A 23967-nucleotide genomic window follows, 5' to 3' on the forward strand; every position below is an offset into this window, starting at 1 on the left:
GAAATCTTTCTCTTTAAAAAAAATTATCTTAATCCATCATAGCACTGCTTTAGAGTTCAGAAATAGACTCAAACACAGATAATAATCTGTATTTGATACAAAATGGTGTGAACCTGAAATATCACAAAGTGGCATTTCATATCAGTGAAGGAAAGAGTAACGAATAAATGGTTTAGGGACAATTTGCTAATTTAGTGGAGAATGAGACAGAACTAAAATGTTAAAGCTAAATGCATATCTAACTCCTACTTTAAATAAATACTGGAGTGATCTGAGATTTATACTTTAAAAAGAAGTGATGAAAGTATTAATCCACAACTCTGAGTATGGTGGGCTTTGTGGGTTGGCATTTGGCCTAGTTAACAGTAAGTCTGTGTCTGAGACTACATATCTGGGTTTGAGCACCAGGTCTGGCTCCTGGGTGCCTGTTTCCTGCTTACGCAGACCACAGGAGTCAGCAGGTGACCGATGGCCATCACAGTCGTGTCACTGTCCCACTCATGTTCCAGGCCCATGCCCAGCCATTGTGGACATCTGTGGAGTGAACCTCAGATGGAAGCTGTACGTGCTCTGTCTCTGAAATAAATCTAAGAAGAGAGTCTTAGACATAAACATAGAAGAGTAGCATAAATGACCGATGAAGAAAAAATGAAAAATTTCACCAGCAGAGATGAGGAATTTTTTTTTTTCTGCCAAGGGCCATTGGGATACTTTTCTTTTGCAAGCCATACAAAACAGCCAATTAAAAACCAGCCTGCTGTAGATGTACTGAATTCTAAGTCCACTCATTTACTGTTGGCTTGGCAGGGACAGACTAAATGATTTTATGGGCTTCACACTGTCTATGAACTGAATGTTCCCCACCCCATTAGATGAATAAAACTAAAAAAAACAAGAGAGTGTCTTATTTCCACAATCAATTGAAAAATATAACTCAATTAGACAAAGGGCAATTGGTAGAACATACACACACACAACAAATCGCTTAATTCACTAATAATGGTCTATTAAAAACTTGTTTTTCATACATAAAATGGTAAAAATTGGGACCGGCACAACACAATAAGCTAATTCTCTACCTCCAAATGCTGGTATCCCACTGGGTGCAAGTTTGTGTTCCAGATGCTCCACTTCTGATCCTGCTCTCTGTTTGTGGCCTGGGAAAGCAGCAGAGAATGGCCCAAAGCCTTGGGACCTGCATGGAAGACCCAGAAGAAGTTCCTGGCTCCTTCTGGCTTTGATCAGCTCAACTCTAACTTTTGTGGCCATTTGGGGAGTGAGACAATGGATGGAAAATCTTTTTCTCCACATCTCCTTCTCTCTGTATATCTGTCATTTCAATTAAAACAAATAATCTTCTTTTTAAAAAGGCAAAAATAATCTCTAGTGTCACCAGGACCACTGAGAGTATAGAGATAGGTAGTAACAGAAAGGAAAATGGAAACAACTTATCCAGACATTTTAAAAGTTCTACAAAACTAAGAGCAGCAAATAATATTTACAAATAAAATGGTATTAAGTTTGAAATTAAATTTAAAATAATTTGAAGGATAAAAGACGTTTATCCCAGAAATTCAGGTGTCCACATTTCCCATCAAAGTGTCAGGGTTTTATTCTTAGTTCTGGCTCCTGACTCCAGTTTCCCATAGAATCTGTGGCAACAGCAATAGTCCAGGCAGTTAAATTTTTGGATTGTTTTCAATTTGTAGCCTCACCCCCAGCCATGCAGAACATCTGGGGAGTAAACTAATAGATGGAGGTTTTCAGTCTGACAATCTCAAATAAATTAAAATAATAATGAGTATTCTAAGTATGAATTAACTTACTTGAGAAAGTTGGTATAGATAAAAATGAAATGAAGTTGGGCATATTATGAAAAGTACATGGAATCACAGTATACTGTTCTATCTCTGTATATATTTAAGTATTTCCAGAGTTTCCCTCTGGATAACTCCTTTAAGCCAGGTCTTTCATTTCTAGGAATTTGGCTTCTAGCTACATGTATAAGCAACCACACAACTATGTAACTATAAGGAAGTTCTCTGTGACAATAAAACAAAAACCTGGAAGGAACCCAATATCCATTAAAAGAAACAGAAAAACAAACTACATCTTAACTCAGTAAAGTCACACACTTTCAAAAAATATGTGATGCACATTATGGAAAGAGAGAAAACATCAAGGATGAACAAAAGATAGTCTGATCACATTTAAATAAAACCAGAATTTGTGAATGAATATCAGATATGTGCTCATAACATTTTTTGAAGAATATGTGAAAGCTATAGTATCTGTTACACCTAATTCAGCAGCAGGTGAAGAGAATACTACATGCATTATATTATTTTTAGAACAAAAAATAATTAGAATTCTAAAAAAAAAACTTTAATCTGGGACCAGTGCTATGGCTTAGTGGTAAAGCTACTGCCTGTAACTCTGGCATCCAATATGGTGCCAGCTCAAGTCCTGGGTGTTCCACTTCCAACCCAGCTTCCTGCTAATATGCCTGGGAAAGCAGCAGAGGACGACCAAAGTGCTTGGGACCCTGCATCCACATGGGAGACCTGGAAGAAGTTTCTGGCTGTTGGCTTCAGACTGGCCTAGCTGTAGTTATTGTGGCCATTTGGGGACGGAAAATTCTTTCTCCCTCTCTCTGTAATTGCTATTCATATAAATAAATAAATCTTTTTTTTAATTGCTGATAATGGTGATTGCCATTTATTTAAGAACTACTAATATTTGAGGTCCACATTGTGAGCAGCTTGCCTCAAACTTCATTTATATTCTAAAGGGAAGGGCTGGCGTTGTGACACACTGGGTTAAGGCACTGCTTGTGACACCAGTTTAAGTCCTGGCTGCTCTGCTTCCACTGCGGCTTCCTGCTAATGCACCTAGCTGACGGCCAGCATGCGGGCCCCTGGCATCCCTGTGCAATGGAGCTCCTGGCTCCCAGCTTGGCTTGCCTCAGCCCTGGCTGTTGAGGCCATCTGAGTGAAGAAGCAGATTAAAAGATTTCTCTCAGATGGTCTGCTGAATAAATGTTCAAATGCATAAATTGCTGATCTCATCCAAGGGATCTTAAGACTATACCTTTGTTTCAGCCCTGCTGACCAACTTCCCAACTTTGTCTCAAATAATTACTCTGAAATAAGGAAGAGCCTTCATTGATATTAACCCCCAAATCAGTGGTATTTACTGAACCAAGCTGTACCACGTTCCACCAGAAATGCAATGGAATGAGGTCACAGTTCTTTAACAAGATATCTGTAACTTAACAAAAGAAAAAAAATCATACAAAGAACACTTCAGTCAGCAAACACATGATGTGCTCAGATTCAGAGAAACAGAGGATTATATAAAACTGCCAGGAAAAAAACAGCTGAATTAGTGAGACTCAGCATGACTGGAATGAGCGAACAAGAAGAAGTATGAAATAAGAATCAAACAGCAATAACGTTCAGAATGATATATACAGCAAAAACCCAATAAAACATGATTTCATAAAATTGTCAAGGAAGAGTTTCAACAAAAGTTATCAGCAATAGTGCTTATACCAGAGCACACTATTCCCTTTTTTTTTTTTTTTTTTTTTGCTTCTTTTGGCTTACTTTCTTGCCATAAAAGATAAAATAGCAGATACAATTTTAGTACCTCACTTGCACTTGCAGATTCTAGTGGTCTCTTCTTCCTTGGTCCAATAGCTGCAAGGGCTGTGAGATTAGCATCTCTGTGCTGTATCTGTGCAAGTTCCAACTGCTGTAACTAGAAGACAAAAAAAAAAAAAAAAAATCCATGTTTAAATACAGTCATACTCAGAGGGAGAAAGAAACTGATCTTTATGCACCTTATGTATTCTTCACCAAATAAATTAAAAGTATAAGATAAATATCAGGTTCCCCTAACAGCCAAGGGCATATTTCCTGATTCCTTCACTTTAGCAAACTATATTCAGAGGAGTGCAAACTTAAGTAAAGAGGAAATGCAGAAAAAAAATAGTAGAAAAGAAAGTTATCTAAAGTTTAATTTCCTCTCACTTTCAGCACAGGTAAGAAATAGCTGAAAAGTAAGTTGAGAAATAAATTGAAGTCAGATTGATCATTTTACAGTCAACCCTTCAGACGACAGTTACATATGACAGATTCCAGGCCCAGCCTGCTCTATCATTTACAATGTACTTCCCTAGCACTCATAATCACACGGAATGGTATTAACACTGCTATCATGTATGAGATTTACCCAGACACGTCATCCTCTTTTTATTATTGGAAATAGTGAGGCCCCCCAAAGGCTTGGATCAAGTGCATAAAAGTCATACAAGTATTAAGACATACAGATGGCAGTTAGCAATGAATGTTGTCGCTCTAAGTCCGTTCTACACAATTGTGCATTTGCAAACTAAATTAAAATCATAAATTTACATTTTTCCTCATGGCAAGAGTCAAAAGTGATTTTTTTAAAAAGATTTATTTTTACTAGAAAGTCAGATATACAGAGAGGAGGAGAAACAGAAAGGAAGATCTTCCGTCTGATGATTCACTCCTCAAGCAGCAAGGTCCAGAGCTGTGCCAATCTGAAGCGAGGAGCCTCTTCCTGGTCTCCCACCTGGGGGCAGGGTCCCAGGGCTTTGAGCCATCCTCAACTGCTTTCCCAGGCCACAAGCAGGGAGCTGGATGGGAAGTGAAGTGGTGCCACCAGAATTAGAACCAGTACCCATATGGGACCCAACACGTGTGCAAAGTGAAGACTTTACCATATCGGGCCCAAAAGTGATTTTTTTTTTTTTACTGTTCTATTATTCAGTTCTCATTATACAAATCTACAGGATGCAGTGTTCTAATGTGTGGGGAGCATTACGCATGAGTCATGACCTATTAAAAGGCAGAAACAACACCATCTCATCAAGGTAGACAAGCATCAAATTATGCATTGTAGGGCCCTGGTGCCGTGGCCTAGTGGCTAAAGTCCTCGCCTTGAACGCCGGGATCCCATATGGGCGTCGGTTCTAATCCTGGCAGCTCCACTTCCCATCCAGCTCCCTGCTTCTGGTCTGGGAAAGCAGTAGAGGACAGCCCAAAGCCTTGGGACCCTGCACCCACATGTGGGAGACCCTGAGGAGGTTCCTGGTTTCCAGCTTCGGATAGGTGCAGCACCGGCTGTTGCAGTCACTTGGGGAGTTAATCATGGACGGAAGATCTTCCTCTCTGTCTCTCCTCCTCTCAGTATATCTGACTTTGTAATAAAAATAAATAAATCTTCAAAAAAATTATGCATTGTAAGAAAAAAAATTACAAGGTGAGACAATCAAATAAATTCTATCACAGAGGCTGGTGTTGTGGCAAAGCAAGTACAGCCACTAACTATATTGAAGGCATCCTACATAGGCACAAGTTAAGGTCTCAACTGCCCCATTTCTGATCCATCTCCCTGTTAATGTGCCCAGGAAAGCAGAAGATGGCCCAGGTGCCAGAGCCCCTACACTACATGGGAGATTTGGAATAAGCTCCTGGATTCATTTGGTCCAGGTCTGGCTACCACAGCCATTTGCAGATTGAACCAGATGTTAGAAGATCTGTCTCTCCTTCTTTCACTGAAACTTTGCCTTTCAAGTGAATAAAACAAATCAGCTTTTTCAGAAGAATCCTGCTACTACAGAAAGCAAGCAGGAAACCATCTGAGGCTGGCAGACAGTCACATATTCAAATAAGATCAAGACTGTCAACTAAAAATAGTTGGTGAGGAGGGGCTAGAGGCAGGGTATAATGCGTAAAGCTGCTTTGCAATGCCTGCATCCCACACGGGCTCCAGTTTGATTCACAGCTGTCCCACGTCCAACACAGCTCCCTATTAATGACCTGAGGAAAGCAGCAGAATATGGTCCATCGCTTGGACCCCTGCCACCCACAGGGGAGATTAGGATGAAGGTCCTGGTTTTGGCCTGTCTCCCCACCCCATTACTCTGACTTTCAAACAAATACAAAAATAACAGCTTATGAACAAGTATTAACCAAATTTTTAGCACTCATTTAAAAAAAAACTGGATAAAAATAGGAAGTAATTGTGGTCAAGTGGTCAGTTTCAAGGAGACATCAAGTAAATAAGCATGTTAAGAAACACCAGATTGGGCCCGGCGCGGTGGCGCAAGTGGTTAAAGGTCCTCGCCTAGCACGCCCGGGATCCCATATGGGCGCCGGTTCTAATCCCGGCAGCCCCGCTTCCCTTCCAGCTCCCTGCCTGTGGCCTGGGAAAGCAGTCGAGGACGGCCCAAAGCTTTGGGACCCTGCACCCGCGTGGGAGACCCGGAAGAGGCTCCTGGCTTCGGATCGGCATAGTATCGGCCCGTTGCGCTCACTTGGGGAGTGAATCATCGGACGGAAGATCTTCCTCTCTGTCTCTCCTCTCTCTGTATATTCGCCTTTCCAATGAAAAAATAATAAAAATAAAAATCTTTAGGGCCCGGCGCGGTGGCGCAAGTGGTTAAGTCCTCGCCTTGCAACCCCGGGATCCCATATGGGCGCCGGTTCTAATCCCGGCAGCCCCGCTTCCCTTCCAGCTCCCTGCTTGTGGCCTGGGAAAGCAGTGGAGGACAGCCCAAAGCTTTGGGAACCTGCACCCACGTAGGAGACCCGGAAGAGGCTCCTGGCTTCGGATCGGCATAGTATCGGCCCGTTGCGCTCACTTGGGGAGTGAATCATCGGACGGAAGATCTTCCTCTCTCTCTCTCTCCTCTCTCTGTATATCCGCCTTTCCAATGAAAAAATAATAAAAATAAATCTTTAAAAAAAAAAATAAAAATCTTTAAAAAAAGAAACACCAGATTCTGTTAATATTAGAGGGAAAACAAAGAAAAGCACAAGACAATTCTGTGGTGCACACACTTGTACCTTCCCAAATTTACGATAAATCCAACCCCCAGGCGATGACATCAGGAGTAAGGCTTTGGTGAAGCGATTAGGTCATGAGGGCAAAGGACTCAAAACTCATCAATCGGATTAATGTCTTTCCACAATATGGTGGAGGGACCCCTCATCCCTTCCACCATGCAAGAACACAGAGAGAAGGCGTCATTTATGAAGAAACAGGCAGCAACACACACCAAATCTGCTAGCACTTTGATTTGGTATTCATAACCTATCCAGTCCTTCAAATAAGGTACTGTTGTTACAGCAGCCTAAACAGATTAAGACAAAAATTCAAGAAAGTGAATCAACTTCCATTTTCTCCACAAATCACACGACAGAAGTCCTTCTTTCAAACTGTGGGCTTCCTTATAAATTACCCAAAAAAGTGATTTTTAGAAGTTGTGAAGTATTATTTGTGACTGCTTGGCTTTCAAATTAGAGAAAAAAAAAAACACACAGATAAATGCAGACATGAGTTTTTATTTTTTGTAGACAAAATTCAGAACTTTTAGGTGACAATGTGATGTCAATTAATCTCTGAAGCACAAAAACTGATCATATTTTTGGTTGGCCCTATACTCACAACAAGCTTTCTCAAAAACAACTTAAAATGCCCAGCACAGATTACTTAAAACCAAGAAAAGAGGAAGTTGTGGATAGGAAAGATTTAATGGAACCATGGGTAAAGATGACAACAACCAAGCCCAGATCTCACTATGAGAGTTAAGCATATATAAAGATGATAATTCTCTACTCTAAATGGGATAAACTCCTAAAACCAGCACAATTTAAATGGAACTTATAATTTGTCAACGAAAAAAATCATTGATCAAGTTCTAAAATGTTCAAAGATGCTTGTAATTGGTTCTGAATTATTGCTAAAACTACCAAGTTTACTCAGGAAACTAAGGTTAGATCCTAAAATATTGTACCACAACAGGGAAAAAAAAAACCATTCAACATTAGTGGTGGGGAGCAAAGCGAAGGTTCAGCAGGTTAATTCTCCACCTTCAAGTATCCACGTCTATGTGGGCTCCCGTTTCTGTCCAAGCTGCTCCACCTCTCAACCAACTCTCTGTTGATGTCTTTGGAAAGCAGTATAGGATGGCCTAAGTCCTTGGGTCAGCCAGAAGCGAGACCTGGAAGAGACTCCTGGCTTCAGATTGGCTCATCTCTAGCTTTTGTAGTCTTCTGGGGATTGAACCAGCAGATGAAAATCTTTCCCTTTCTGTAAATATGTCTTTGAAATAAAAATAAATAATCTTAAAAAAAATAATGGTGACTCTTAAAGGAGAGAAACCAAATACAATGAAATCAATATGTCATCTAAAATTCTAGGATACACAACAGAAATGCAAAATCTTTTCCAAATCCTCAAAGACAATTACAGGCCAGGCACCCCACTGAATCAAACAGTAAAGAATCTGATTATTGCTATTTTTATTCCTAACCACTAAGGCAATTTTTTAAGGTATCAGACATTATTACACATTGTCCAGAAAATTTGGGAAATATACACTCTGATGCATTATTGGTCAATCCTTCTCATCTACCCCACTTTCCAGAAAAAATGGTATATTCCTCATAATTCACTTTTTCACTTTGGCTTAAAAATATTTAAAATATAATGTGCTATAGCTATTCTACACTACTAAACTTATTTTTTCTAGCCCTCACCTTCCTATTCTTATCCTCCCCACTTTTTTTGTGGTTATCTGGAAAAAAAAAACAAATCAAACATATCCATGATCAGTCTCCCACACCGACAAGTTTGTAGCTTGACAGTAATAAATGTAGATGTTTCTATAGGTAACCTTTTTCCCCCTTTTATGCCTCGCTCATCTTTCCCAGGGCAGAACAGACATTGCTTCACTCACTTTTAAGTACAAGGAAAGTGAAGTGATTTTAAAAAAGGCAAAGGAGCTTCCTGAAAATGAGATGTAACCAAAAAGGCAGGTTGAAACTAGAATCCAAGATCCCTGACTTTGAGTTAAGCTATTTCTTTGGCAAAATGCACTAAAAACAGAGTAACACTTGGCATCGACCCTTTTAAATTAAGGATGTGTGCAACCTTCTGATATATCTCTAAATACAATACTTTGTTTTCTATGCAAAAGATGCCAGTAAAGAAATATAACCAACAAGATCTCTTGTAGAGAAAATCAAGGAGGTAAGGCAGAAACATTTCTCTCACCCATCCTATCTGACTCTCTTCATCCCAACGAGTGGCCAACCTGGGTTTGCAATCCCTTCACATTTGAAATGAGTATTAAGATTAAATTTTAAAAATTCAAGAAAAACCTTATCGTAGCCTTCTTGGTTCCAAGAGCAAGTGTATGGTGGTAACTGAACTATGCCAATTCAAGATACCAGACCTCAGATTCCCAAATCATTGCATTTTGTTTCATTTTCACTGACCATTTGTTACAGGGAAAGCAAAAGTAATACATTCTGATGTTCCTAATCTGCCTCCTAGACCAATGTAGGTATAATGTGCAGAGCTGCAGCAGCAGTCATAGCAACAGCATATGGAACTTTTGAAAAATTTAATTGTATGGTCCCAGCCAAATCAACTAAACCATATATTCTGGCTGTGGGGTCCAGCAATCTGTATTTCTTATGTCCCCTGAATAATTTTCATGCATGCCAAAGTCTAAGAATCACTGTCCTAGACAATCAATACTCTAGATCTGTTTTTTTCATTATTGTAATAAAATCTTTATAAGTTGTCCTTTTTAGAATTTCCTCCCCATACTGTCTTAATTTGATTGCTAACATGTGATTTTCAGAAAAATTTGTAATTTTATCTGATGGACAGAGAGACAGAAATAGATCTTCCATCCACTGACTTGATTCCCAAATATCTGGAACAGAGCTGGGCCGGACCAAAGCCAGGAACCTGGAACTCAATTTCGACTTCCTCCTGGGAGTTAGGTACCTGAGTACTGGCCTATCACCCACTGCATCCCAGGGTTTACACCATTAGGAAACTGGAATTGGGAGTAGAGATCAGACCTGCACGCTTGACGTAGGATGTGGGCATGCCAAGCAGCCTGGGGATCACTTTGGCAGATGCCTCCCACATGTATGTTTTAATGACAAATTTCATTTTATTTTCTGTAATCTTCCATGAGTTTTGGCAATATACAAAGCTGGTATAATAATGTTTAGGTGAAAACTGTAATAACTTAATAATTGGACTTTTAATTATGTTTCAGTGATTCCATATCTTCAAATTTCATTTTCAAAATGCCCATATGCATTGTTTTTCTATCTAAATAGAATAACTTCTCTAATCATTGATATCTCATATGATTCAGTATTTTATTTCTTGTGCAATATGTAGAGTTGTGCTTACCATTTATATATCCCATATTTTCAGTAAACAAAAATCCTAAATACTTCAGGGTATATGTCTTCTAATTGGCTATGCATTTTAATCATTGTGCCCTGTTCCAACAGGTTGTACTGCCAAAGCAAAAGTGCCAGGAGGCACATGTATTTCCTTTCTGCCCTCTGCTGTCTAATAACAAATGAAAGTTAGAATGCTAGAACTGGGTAAAAAGCGAAAATTGGTAAAAAGAGAATTTTTACCAATTAAATGACTTCTTTTTCTCACTCTGCATTGATACAGTGAACTCATTTCCCAAAAGAAATTCAAAAGGAAGTAAAAGTCACAACATACATAACAAATGCTGAATAAATCAGGATGTCTGAACTGAAGGTTAGAAGGCTTGTTTTTCAGAATTTTGGATGATATGGTCAGAAAGGAAAACAGTGAGGACTAGATGTAAATCGAAGACGCACCATCCATATTTCAGACAAGTTCTCAGCTGCGTCAAACAAGGATACGCCATTTGCTTGAAATTACAAATCCATCAATTTGTAACTTACTTAAAACCTTTAAAATAGGTGGCAAAAGGAAGGTCAACATGTATGAGGGAAAATATCCAGGAAATTCCAAAACTCACAACGCCACTGTTATTGACAAAATGAGGTTAAGGGAGAGGAAGAGAATGGTGTATGGGCAAAGAGGGAGAATATGCATAAAAAGACAGAGATAATATTTTTTCAGGCAAAAACAAAAAGATTAAAGTTTAAAATAAAATGCCTGACTTACAAAGATATCCAAAGACACTTCAGCTATGGAAAGCCAGATTTCCAAGTAGCCACCTGTCAGGTCTCTAACAGACACAAGAGGAACTGCTTCAGAGAGCTGAGACTGAGCTGGAAGCAAAAACCAAAAGCAGATTTTTTTTCCCCAAAGTGCAATATGAAAAATGACAAAATCGAAGAAGCCAATAAAAGAATGTAAAAAAGTTATCAATACCATTATAGAAGCCTGTCCAACTTAACACAAATTGTCCTTATACATAGAATGAAAAAAGAAAGGGACAACCTCGAAAACTCTAGAGAAAAGAAAAATTGCAGGAGAAAGGATCAAAACAAAACTCTAATCCTTAACAGCTGAAGGCAAGCCTGAATTTTTAAGAGATTTCAGGTTGTGATTTAACGTTTGTACAATAAATACTGTGGAAACATTTCCCAGAATACCTACAACTTCTTGCCTACAACTAATGCCTAAAACTTCTTCACATGGTTCCTTGGAATTCTAGATTCATAAGGAATTATCACTCATCTATTTCCTGTTTCAGCTAGGTAGATAGGCAGTAGCTATGTGAAAGGGAAAGCAAAGCAGCTCTAAATCATGCAATCCTAAGGCACCTGTAGTAATATTTATACCTGAACCAAGAAATCTTGACTTGGTGTGGGGAGAGGGATTGCTGGGAGGACCCCTCTATCCACTAGGGTGTGTTCCTCATGATCTAGCATCCCCAAACCACCATTCTCCAAGATGCCAGAATCGAGCATGGTCTTCAAGTTCAAGCACATCGTTGAGGGCACCGCCACGCAGCCACCCAATGACCAGCAGCAACTGCACATGATAACCAGCTGCTGCATCACAGCAAGACCCTTGGGAAGGGTGGCTTCACCAGTCAGAGGGCAAGCCCCCACGTTCCCGCCACAGGGCAACTGGCCTTCTGGGCAGATGATGCTTTGCAAGCTCTGCGCACGGAGCCCTTCTCCACCCCTGTGGAGATGCCCAATACAGGATGCAGGGAACAGTGCCAGGAACAAGCAGTGCAGGGAGGGCCCTGGCCCATCCCCCAGGTGTATTCCCTGCAGTAAGAGATCTGGGTGTCCAAAAACACACACTTGGTAGCTAAATGGTGAGGGAAAAAATAGCAATCACAAACTAAAGCATTACACTTTATCCCACTGTAACAATGCAATAGCAATTAGTACCTTCCAAATGTCAACCTTACAATTTATTGTTTAAGAACAGTTCAACCCTATATTAAGGACTTATCAATGCAGTAATGCCATAACCTTACGTGCTTGCTTTTGAATTAGAGCCCTTTAGAACACTGAACTTACTAATAGCTCTAGACAGCATAAGAATGACAAAAATGACAATATTTAATTTTCTCCAAACATGTTCAACTAAGACACAGTGATCCTGTTCTTGGAATAGGGCCAATGTATTTGATCCATTATTTAATCAAAGAAGATTTAAGGTAGGAAGTAACCAGAAAATATTTAAAATATATTTTTAAAAAGCATGTTGAGTTCTTTTCATCTTGCTTGGGAAAAAAAATAAATGTAAAAGCGCAAAAGGGATAAGAAAGCCAGATTTACTACTAACCTGATCTCATTAACAGAGGCCTTTGGGGGAATGTTTGCTATCGTTTTCTTTAAAAATCCTGTCCACTTAATTAATTTTCAGGGAATATGCACAATATTAAAAGACAAAACCATTTCACACAAAGCTGAAGGAAAAATGAAGTTACATATGTTTAAGAAGATTTATAAAGGAAAGCAGACAGACATCTGCAAAGTTCAAACCTAAGCTTTCTGACTCAGATTTTCCAAAAAGTAACTAATTAATCCTTAACTAAAAGACAGCAGAGTAACAACAGGTTGTTTGCACCTTAGAAATCTATTGTCAATCAGGTTTGCTTAAGGAGAATAATAGGTATAATTCTCATGTTAATGCCTTTAAATATATTTTCTACTCTATTGGAAGTAAATTAGTTATCAGGAGTATTTGTTTTGAAAAGAAAATGTTTCGTGTAACAAACCATTTGAACGATCTCCTTTCCCAGTATTCCTCATCCCAATCCTAAACCCCTCCAACTAGAGTTCACATACTTTTCTTCTCCATATTAATGAAAACACGCATTGACTATGAGACTCTTACTAGATTTCCATTTGTTTTGCCTCAGTTCCTACATTAATCCAAACAATAAGGGTCTTTAAAACATTCATAAATAACCTGCTGCTACTGGCACCTAGCAGCCAAGTACAGCAATGTTAAGCAACAACAAATTTCATAGTTCAAGAGGCACAGTTAAGCAAAAAGGTTGCTCATGAAAATCACTCTTATTTAGACAATAATCCTTAAAAACTGCATGAAATCATCCAAGTAAGTATAGAAACCAATTTCTTCAGCTCCATATCACATGTCTCACACCTCAATTGTCTTTATTATCATCTGCTGTCAGATCCTCAATCGGAAATATGAGCAGGCTTGGTGATTTATTCGGAAGGGAAAAGAATCTGCAGGTCAAGTGAAAATTTTCACACACAAACCCATATAACACCACATCTTCAACCTTAGGTACTTTCATTTCATTCTGTTCTCTGCAGCTCTGGGGGCAACTCCAGTGAGATCCAATATTAAGGCTCAATTAAAATAAGCTCCAATTAGTGGAGCTTTTTTCTCTGGGGCTAGAAAAGTCAGGAAATGGATATTGGGAAATGTAAAAAGTCAGCTACTGAGAGGAGGCTGCAGACATAAATGAACTTATTTGTTGATTTCTACAGTTGCTATGCAGAGGCCTCTGGGAGTAAAAGCTTAACCAGTCTAAGCTATAAACTAAAACCCCTGCAGCTAAACATGAACTGTGTGAAACAAGGGCTCCATTCCAGAACAGAAAACTGCTGGGCCCAGAAAATTAAAAGCCAGAGGCATTTTCCATTTAAAACTAAATCCCAGTACCGCCTCCCAGCCAAAGAATTATAAGCAGTATCAGATTTACAAAACGAACAATTACCCTGGAAAAATGTAGCCTATTGTATACTCCCAGATGCTAAATCTCAAAAGTTTCTTTTTTTTTAATCCCACATTATATTTCTCCAAGTACACTGCTGCATTTTACAAAGAGCCATTTCTAGACAGGCCTAAGCCTTGAAAATAAATTTCAAAAAGAGAGCTCATAACTCATTGACCTCATTTGAAGTACTGCCCTTGCCTTCAGCAGTTCCTGTCCTTCCCCAAGGCTTCTGCAAATGGTATGCACCAGCAAAATAAACCCTGACCTAATTGCCAGGAGAACCTCTGCCAACCTTCCCTCAAACACAAAGACAAGCATGGTAACTTGAAAGTCCTACCTCTTTGGCTTTCTGCTTTAATCTCAGCTGTTCCGGGTCTTCTTTATTGGAACGACTCTATCAAAGAGAAAAAAACGTAATAGAAATTACTAGCACCTAAACACCATAGTTGCTGTTAAATATTTAATAAATGACAATTTTCTCTTATGGTTGAAAATCTTAGCTCCAGGGGAAATGCCTCAATCCAGGCTAGCTTCAGTCTGGCCCTAACAACCCCCTGTCATCATCTGGGGTAGCTGCTGCAGTTCTAGCCTGGAGGGGCTTACACTGAAAATGATGCTAACAATGTCAGTCAGGGCCAGTTGAGGCATGACGGTGTTCTTGTTAGAACACTAGAAACTAAAAAATGCACGAAAGCAGAGAAAAGAGGAATAACTGTTGTCTCAAATGAACAAAAACAATCAACACTGGCTAATCCTCAGGTGAAGCCATTTTAGAAAAACATTTCAAGCACTACAAAAATCAAGAACCTAACATTAAAGCAAATGTGCTCCTTTAAAAGTATGATTTCTAGAAATAAAAGAAATACATTCCAGTGTGTTCATTAGAGTATCTTAAAGAATTTTACTTCTGAAATCATGAACATCTGTTCTTTGAAAGACATACTTGGGATATATAAATGTATCATTTTTCTTTTCTCAACAAAGTTACCTGACTACTACAAATACTAAAACCAAACCTATTTTCATTTTTGAATTGACTAAGTTTTCCTGATAGTTTAATCAGTTTCCCAGAACCTTTATTAAAGAAAAATATAAGAAACTGCCTATTTAAAATTGAGTGCCATCTAATTTCAAACACTTTGAATAACTACGCAAAGCTAGTAACTTTTTCCATTGCAGTTCACAATATACTAAAACAATTCTATCTCAGTCCAAAGTCAAATTCACTTGTTATTTTTTGTATAATCAGGGAATGAGTTTGTGGAAATACAAAGGTATCTGTATACATATGTGGATGTGTGCATTTGTTTCTGTGTATGTAACAGTTTGCTCCAGGATAGGGTACCGAGTCTTTATCAGTGATCCAATATTTACTGGTCACTTACAAGACAGGTTCCAATCTTTATGTCCCAATGGTTTATATTATGGAGATACACAGATGAAATAATTAGATAAATTCTATGCTCTCAAGTAATTTACAATTTTATAAAAATTAAATACATTTATGATGTGAAACAGTTACATAGTAAGACAAAACAAGTAACTGTTGATGTTGATAAGCGCTATGAAGAAAACAAATGGAAAAATGTGATAAACAGGAAGAGAAAGTAGTACAGTAGGTATTCCCTGGCCACGATGGAGGCAAGGTATGTCTGAGGTGGGACATTTGAGTAGAGACCTGTATATGAAGAAGCAGGGAGCCATGCCAAGATCTGGCAGAAGGCACGGTAAATGCTAAATAAAAACAAGCTTAGGTACACTGACAGTGGGGAAAATCTGGCCTTTTTGGTCTGGCCCTGTCATGGCAACCACAGGCAGACATTAAATTAAATAAATCAGGCTAATAATTTATGTTAACAATGTTGTATGGCCCATGAGTGATATCATAAATATCCAAATGGTTGTCCAGTACTATGTCATACTGGGTAAAGCCACCACCTGGAGCACGAGCATCCCATACAGGCACTACTTCAAGCTTCAGCTGCTTCACTTGTGATCCAGCTCCTTGCTCTAATGGCTCTAATGGGAAAGCAGTGGAAGATGGCCAAAGCCTTTGAGCCCCAAACCCACAAAGGAGATGTGGAAGAAGCTTCTGACTCCTGGCCCAGGCCTGCCCATTACAGTCATTTGGGGAGTGAAACAGCAGATCAAAGAACTCTCTGTCTCTCCCTCTCTCTGTAACTCTTTCAGGTATATATAAAAATCCAAATGGCCTTTGGCAGAAAAAAGGTTCCCAACTCTTGCTAAGACAACATGCCCAGGCTAACTGAAATACAGAGAAAGCCAAAGGAGAGAAAGGCAAAGGATTGTGTAGAGATGATGAATAAGCACCCAATTATAAGAACAAGGCACTGGAGGGCTTGGATCACAGGACTGCAATGCTCTTGTTAAAACACTTTGGGAATGTAGCTGTGGCAGGTATGCACTGGGTGCACTGCAGGACACCACACGATGAAGACTTACACAAACACCAATTTGAAGCCATTTTATTTTTTAATTGGAAAGGTGGATATACAGAGAGGAGAGACAGAGAGGAAGATCTTCCCTCCGATGATTCACTCCCCAAGTGAGCGCAACGGCCGATGCTATGCCGGTCCGAAGCCAGGAGCCTCTTCCGGGTCTCCCACGCGGGTGCAGGGTCCCAAAGCTTTGGGCTGTCCTCAACTGCTTTCCCAGGCCACAGTCAGGGAGCTGGATGGGAAGCGGGGCTGCCGGGATTAGAACCGGCATCAGTATGGGATCCCGGGGCGTGCAAGGCGAGGACTTAAGCACTGCGCCACCGCTCCAGGCCCAATCTTTTTTTCTTTTAAGACTATGTGATTCAAAAGTACAACAGGAAGGCAGAGAACATTCTAAGCAACAGAAACACATAGGACTTACCATGAAAATAAACATTCTGGCAATAGTACAAAAAGTGTATTGTTGAAGGAAAAGAAAATCAGGTAAACATATTATGAAAGTTCAAGTGAAAGATGACTTTGACTTCAATGGTGACAACAGTGATGAAGAGAAGAGGCTCTAACTTTGGGGACCAGAAAAGGAAGTAAGCTAGATGTAGCAGGAGATGAGATACAGGAATTAGAGATGACTTCTAGGCTTCTGAGTTGAATGTCTCAACAAATCGTGGTTTCATTTATTAAGTTAGGAAACCCTCTGAGGGGGATAGGATTGTCAGCAGTCCTTTCATATAAGCTAAATTTAAGATGCCTATTAGCCAATAAATAGAAGTCAAGAGTCTTAAAACGTACAATGAATTTGAAATATAATTTCAGAGGAACATGGGCAGAGAAGACCTAGGATTGGAGCCTGGGGCGCTCTAGTATTGAAAACCCTGGCACAACAGGAAAAGTCAAAAAATACTTAAGTAAAATATCTTATATCCTGTAATAACTAAACTCATATTAATAGTTTATGACCTTGTTTACACCACTGTAATTACAAATAAATTACCAATAAACTACATCATTACCATAGCTTACTGCTTGCTTATAATACTTGTAGTAAAGGGCATCTTCTTGCCTTTTCCAGTATAGAGGACAGATATGAGGACTGAGCCTACAGAATAGTGACAAGTGAAAGATGAAAGGGGGGGATTTAGCCATGTCCTTTTGGGGTGGGAGCTGGGGCACATGAAGTGCAGACTAGTAACCAAGGTTCCAAGGCAATGAGTAATGGGGGCCTCATCAGAGCATGGGCCAGTAGGCAGGATGGCCAATTATCTGGGTTAGTAAATGATGGAGTAAACAATAGCAGCACACAAGTCAGCCAATGTGGCTGGCTAAAACTACTTACAAAGATCAAATAAGGAAACTGATAAAGGCAAAAGATAAATAAATCAAGGATAATGGTAGTCAACCTTCTTACTACTGGAGAAGTTTTCATAAAAGTGGAAGGGTTAAAAGGATAAAGAACCCCAAGGTGCAGGATTAAAGCTAGAGACAGTCATGTGAACTCATGATTCTATAATATATACAAACAGATATAGAAATAGTTAGAAAGGCTGATGCTGCAGCACATTGGGTAGGGCTGCTGTCTGCAGTGCTGGCATCCCATATGGGTGCTGGTTAAAGTCCTGGCTGTTCCACTTCTGATACAGCTCCCTACTAAAACACCAAGGAAAGCAGTGGAAGACAGCTGAAGTCCTTGAGCCCCAGCAAGTATGTGGGAGACCTGGATAAAGCTCATGCTTCCCGACCAGTTCATCTCTGGCAGTTGCCACCATTTGGGGAATGAACCAGTGAATGGAAGATCTGTGCCTCTCCCTCTCTCAAATTGTACCCTTCAAATAAACAAACAAAAAAAATATTTTTGGGTCTGGCACAATGACTCAAATGGCTAAATCTATTGGGAGTGCCTACACATAATGAATGACACCCTATTAACATGAGTACACTACCATGCTCTACTCTACTCTGTTCTAAGTATCATCCTTAACTAACAAGAAGAAGGTTTTCTGGAGAAATGATTGATTCTAGGACTGGAACAGAAAAAAAAAAAGTAAAAGCTGGGCCTACAATGCCTTACACTAACAAATAAGGATAGTTAGTGGTGGAGGAATCACTAAAAGAATATTGGCTGGAAAATTACTTACAAAGGGTTCAAAAAGGCTGACTAACAGTGATAATTACAGAACTGTGTTAAAATGTTTAAATGTTACAAATTAAGGAAGGGAGCCTAGAAAGATACACATACAGACACTTATCAAACTGAGTGTGTATAAAGGCTAGGGGAAATAGTAGAGATGGAACAAACTCAGTAAAACAGCAAAAAAGATGGTGTCGGAGTAGGGGAAAGATGCTGGGGATGTCTCCATCTTGTGATGGAGTGCCTGGTCCAAGTGTCAACTATTCCTATCTGCTTCCAATCCAACTTTCTCCTGGTGTGCACTATGAGGGACAGCAAGTGATGTTCAAGCACTTGAGTTCCTATCAAGGAACCCGCAGATGGAGTTCAGGTCCTGTCCAGCCCTGACTGTTTAGGGAATGTGGGAAATGAATCAGTGAATGGAAGATTTTCTGTCTCTTTTCCTGTCAGATAAAATGTAAAAAACATTTTTACAGACTTTAAAAGAATCTGAGGAAAAGTGAAAAACGGGTAAGTATTCTTTGTACTATTCTTGTAGCTTTTTTGAAAATGTGAATTATTTGAAATAAAATAATTTTCAAAATAAAACTCGCATATAATTAGGAATAAATATCCCAAAACGGGAGTATTCTAAGATATTAGAAATTAAAATTTTAAAAAATAAACTCTTTCTGGAAAGACATGTGCAGCTACAAAATGCAAAGATATACTGCGATCAGCCTTTATCTTCTCTGGCTCTAACAGTTCTGGTCAGTTAGTTAAGGCAACAAAGAAGGAGGGTCCGGCACAATGGCTCAATTAACTAAGTCCTCTGCCTGCAAGCACCAACATATGGGGACCCATTTGTGTCCTGGCTGCTCCACTTTCCACCCAGCTCCATGGTTATGGTCTGAGAAAGCAGCAGGGAATGGTCCAAAGCCTTAGGGACCCTGCACCCGCCTCGAGACCCAGGAAAAGCTCCTAGCTTCAGATCAGCTCAGTTCTAGCCACTGCAGCCACTTGGAGAGTGAGCCAGCAGATGAAATATCTTTCTTTCTATCTCTTCTTCTCCCTGTATATCTTCTTTCCAATAAAAAAATAAATAAATCTTCTTAAAAAACAAGAGAGAAAGGAATAAACAGCCTCAACCTGTTTTTTTACTCTCTTACCCATTTTTGCCCATCCTATACATTGTTCCATATAATCCAAATCCCTGTTGCAATTTTTCTGATGTGCCCTCCCCCCACCATTCCCTGAGATGTATCAAATCACATCCCTAAAAAGACTGAAAATTGTATAAATCTTTTACCTGGAGGGTGGGAGTGGTGAATAGTTACGCTGTGAGACACACAGGAAATTAAGGTGAGGAGACAAAGATTGTGACTCATTATACTAAATTAACTGAAAGCCACTGCACCATATCGTCCTACTATGAGACATTCTATTAGTAACTTCATTTTAAGAAAATCTCCAGAGAAACTGGAAGACTTAATAAAATGAAGACAGACAACCAATGACACAGCCAGTTCTGACCTCATTCCCAGGCCTTCTACAGCCCTAAGCCACACAGGCCCTTACCTTGGCTGCCTTAAGTAACATTTCTCTTTCTTCTAAATCCTTTCTCTGTTTCTCCAGTTGATCCAGCTTTTCAAGAAATTTAAGCTGTGACCTGGTATCACTAGAAAGGACATAATTTTCACTTGCCTGAAAAAAAACAAAGAAAGTCTTCTGATGATTGTGAGCTACCCATTTTGCATGATATATTATAATACCTAAACACAATAGTACAAACATACACAAGAACCTATCAATAAATAACATTTCTTCTATTATATAAATTTAATGAAAAGGGAAAGAGGAGGATTTTAGGCATTCTCAAAAATCTGAGAGCTGATTAAGCACGTATGCTGCAAGCAGCTTTCCTAGTAGAGCTTATTTAGAGGGAGGAAAAGGAATTAAGTCAAGGAAGTTCAAACAATAGCAACAAGACTCATAAGGGTATATTACCCGCATATAATTAAAATTTTTAGCTAAATTATTACTCATATAAAAATTTTTCATAGAAGATAAGTATTTGTAATCTGAAGTCTGAAATAAAATATTTTTAAAGATTTATTTATTTTTATTGGAAAGGCAGATATACAAAGAGGAGGAGAGAGAGAGAGAGAGGAAGATCTTCCATCCCCAAGTGACCGCAATGGCCGGAGCTGTGCCAATCCGAAGCCAGGAGCCAGGAGTTCCTCGGAGTCTGCCATGCAGGTGCAGGGTCCCAAAGCTTTCAGCCATCCTCGACTGCTTTCCCGGGCCACAAGCAGGGAGCTGGCTGGGAAGCAGGGCAGCCGGGATTAGAACTGGCAACCATATGGGATCCCAACACATGCAAGGAGAGGACTTTAACCACTACGCTAATTGCGCCGGGCCCAAAGTCTGAAAAATTCTAAGTAGAGGTACAACAATCAGAAGCTTTCAGATTTTTCTGGATTTCAGGTTTTCAAATTAAAAGTGCTCTTAGGGCCTGGCGGCGTGGCCTAGCAGCGAAAGTCCTCACCTCACTTGGGGAGGACTTGGAGAGCTAAAGCGCTCACTTGGGGAGTGAATCAACGTACGGAAGATCTTCCTCTCTCTCTCTCTCCTCCTCTCTGTATATCTGACTTTCTAATAAATAAATAAATCTTTAAAAAAAAAAGTGCTCTTACTTTGAAATCTATAAAGAATTAGGATGTTCAACCACTAAAGTTTATGCAGCTATTCGAAAATCTGAAGCACATTAAATGTTCCAAGCAATTGCAACATAGGACACTTAATCTGTATTAGTAGTTCAACATTAGCACTGTGAAATACAAAAGCAAGAAATAACCATCTCAACAAAAAATATATTAAACACAAAAGTCACCACTCTGGCTACTATGATCTGACCTTGAGAAATGAATATAATCATCGAACTATAATTTAAAGGAAGAAGGCAAACATTAAAATCCTCAGATCCTTTTCTGAGTATTTCCTTTAAGAATTTATACAAGAACTATAGATCTGTGAGCCATAAAAGACTCATTCCATTAAAGCATAAAATCCAAATTATCTATTTATGTGGATACTCTAGCATGTGAAACAGGATTTTCCAATCTGAACACTTTCCAATTTGTAACTGACTGCCTCTCTTCTTTGACACATACACCAGCATGGAAGCATGTGCTGTGGTGAGGGTGAGCAAGGGGATCCATCCTTCAACGTTCAGGACATCCTGTCATTTCCTCAACTCAGGGATTTAGACATCTAGACATCGGAGGTCGTCTGTAGAGCAGACAAACCAAGCATTTTCAAATATCTAGTTTAACAGTCAGTGCCTGAACTGGAAATCATCTTTCTTTTATCCCCACGATTATATAGCCCCATGGTTGATTCAATTAACTGGACTCAGAGATTTCGTGTGACCAGAATTCTTTCTAAATTAAATTTTTATTGTTGGTATTTAACTAGATCAAGAGAGTATTACATAGTTTATGGAACAAGGATGTATTAGTGTTACTTATTTTACTTCATATTTAATACAAAAAGAATTCCCAAATGTTTTTAAAGTTAAATTAGTACAAGATAGAATATGGAATATATCACAGGCCAACTATAGTTCTTACACGTAACTGATTTCTTAAAAGCCTCATCCATACCGTTACTCTGTTCACTCTTAAGACTGTTTACTCTCAGGATTTAACTTAAAAGGGATAATAAACTCTAAATTAAAAAAAAAAAAGAAGAACACAGACTTTCTAAATTTTAACGGTGCTGAGAGCCCTCTCTACTCACCAACTTGGTGGTAAATGCCTCTGGCATGGTATTTCTTTCAGATATTAGTAAATAAATGAGTGCTTCCCTATCTGCCCATTCCTGTGGAATCCCTAATGTTACCTGAATAACACTTATCTCAAATCCTGCCACATTCTTTGACTGCAGCAGGCCTAAATGAAATCTTCAATACCCAACATAAAATGGCAGTTTAGCCGTGAAAATATAATGACCCAAACCAAATGATAACACTACCAAGTCAACCTTGATTTAAGCAACACCACAACATTTTTCAACAGCAGACCATATAATGTATCATCAGTGGGAAAACATCTGGCAGCAAGACAAAAAGCTTTGACTATATAGTACTTTCTACTCCTTTACTTAAATCTCAGCTTATGACCTATGGTTAACTAGAAAATTACATCTAACCAAGTAAAAGATTATCAAAAGTAAATGGATTCCCACAGTAGAAGAGATGGCAAAATTTTGATTTTAACAATTGAATCTTCCTTTTGTAACATTCATGGAAATTTTCTATACTGTGCATTTTCCATGAACTCTCTGAGGAACCCTTATGTCAAAAGGTATTGTTTTCACCAAAATAAACTCACTTTTCACCAAAATAAACTCACTCAACAAAGCTTCTGATGTACCTTATTCTGCTTATCTACAACTGAAGAATTCATCTGAGAATGATATGCAATAGAGCCCTAACTGGCCCTTAGTAGACATTATTTTTAAAATTTCTATTCCATAATTTATTACACATATTTCACTTTGTATACAAACTGTCTACTACAAGTGAGAATCACAGAAACATCTATTGAAAGGTGTAACAAACTGAGTGGGGAAAATCCAGCTTTGAAAAAGTAAGCAGTAAATAAAGGTCTTGGTTTAAAAGCCAAGAAAAAGCCTGTAATTTTTCGCTAACACAAAAAATTTCTGAATAGCTAACAAAACTGCCTTACATTTAGGATGTTAATTAAAATCCCATAGTAACCATTAAGCAAATATCTAGAAAACATACACAAAAGAAAATAAGAGTATCAATTGGCACAATACAAACAAAACACACAATTAAACACCAAAAAAACCTGCAGGGCACACAAAAAACAAATAGCAAAAAAGCTACTTTAAATGTAAATGGATTATTTTAAATGTAAATGGATTAAACTCCCCAACCAAAAGATAGAGACTGACAGAATGGACAAAATGAAATAAACTGTGATATAGCAACATGCTACTTGTTGTGCAAGACTCGCTATAAATGAGAAGTGAAAAAGCATAAAAAGATATTTCATGCAAATAATCACCAAAGTAAGGTATAACATGATTTTCTAATACTATTCTCAGAAAAAGATAGAATTAAAACTATTAGAAAAAAACAAACTATGGACCTGATTTTGACAAGAGCCAACTAATTAAGATATATATAATATATATACAATTACAAAGGAAATAAAAAAGCATTCTTATGCAAATGAAAACATAACATGCTTTAATTATTAAATACAATGAAAGCAGCACTCAGAAGGAAATTTACAGCAGTAAATACATAAAAAAGAAAGATCAAGTTAACAGCTTATTTAATACATTTTATGAAA

At 38.7% G+C, this 23967-nt stretch overlaps 1 protein-coding gene across 6 annotated transcripts in view; it reads right to left on the minus strand.

The window, feature by feature from the left end:
* TAF4B (TATA-box binding protein associated factor 4b) overlaps nucleotides 1–23967 on the minus strand; it is an 86141-nt gene that overhangs the window by 18261 nt on the left and 43913 nt on the right. For 3 of the 6 annotated variants that reach the window (XM_040984849.1, XM_040984845.1, XM_040984847.1), the window contains 3 exons: nucleotides 20159–20284; nucleotides 14355–14411; nucleotides 3652–3762 (listed from right to left, as the gene is read on the minus strand). In XM_040984849.1, coding sequence (XP_040840783.1) covers nucleotides 3652–3762; nucleotides 14355–14411; nucleotides 20159–20284 — 294 coding nt within the window. The remainder of the gene's footprint in view (nucleotides 1–3651; nucleotides 3763–14354; nucleotides 14412–20158; nucleotides 20285–23967) is intronic. The other 3 variants (XM_040984848.1, XM_040984846.1, XM_040984844.1) reach the window with 2 other exon arrangements.

Source organism: Ochotona curzoniae, unplaced genomic scaffold (assembly GCF_017591425.1).
Source record: "Ochotona curzoniae isolate NIBS_2020 unplaced genomic scaffold, NIBS_Ocur_1.0 contig_43, whole genome shotgun sequence".
In the NCBI taxonomy this organism is placed as follows: Eukaryota; Metazoa; Chordata; class Mammalia; order Lagomorpha; family Ochotonidae; genus Ochotona; species Ochotona curzoniae.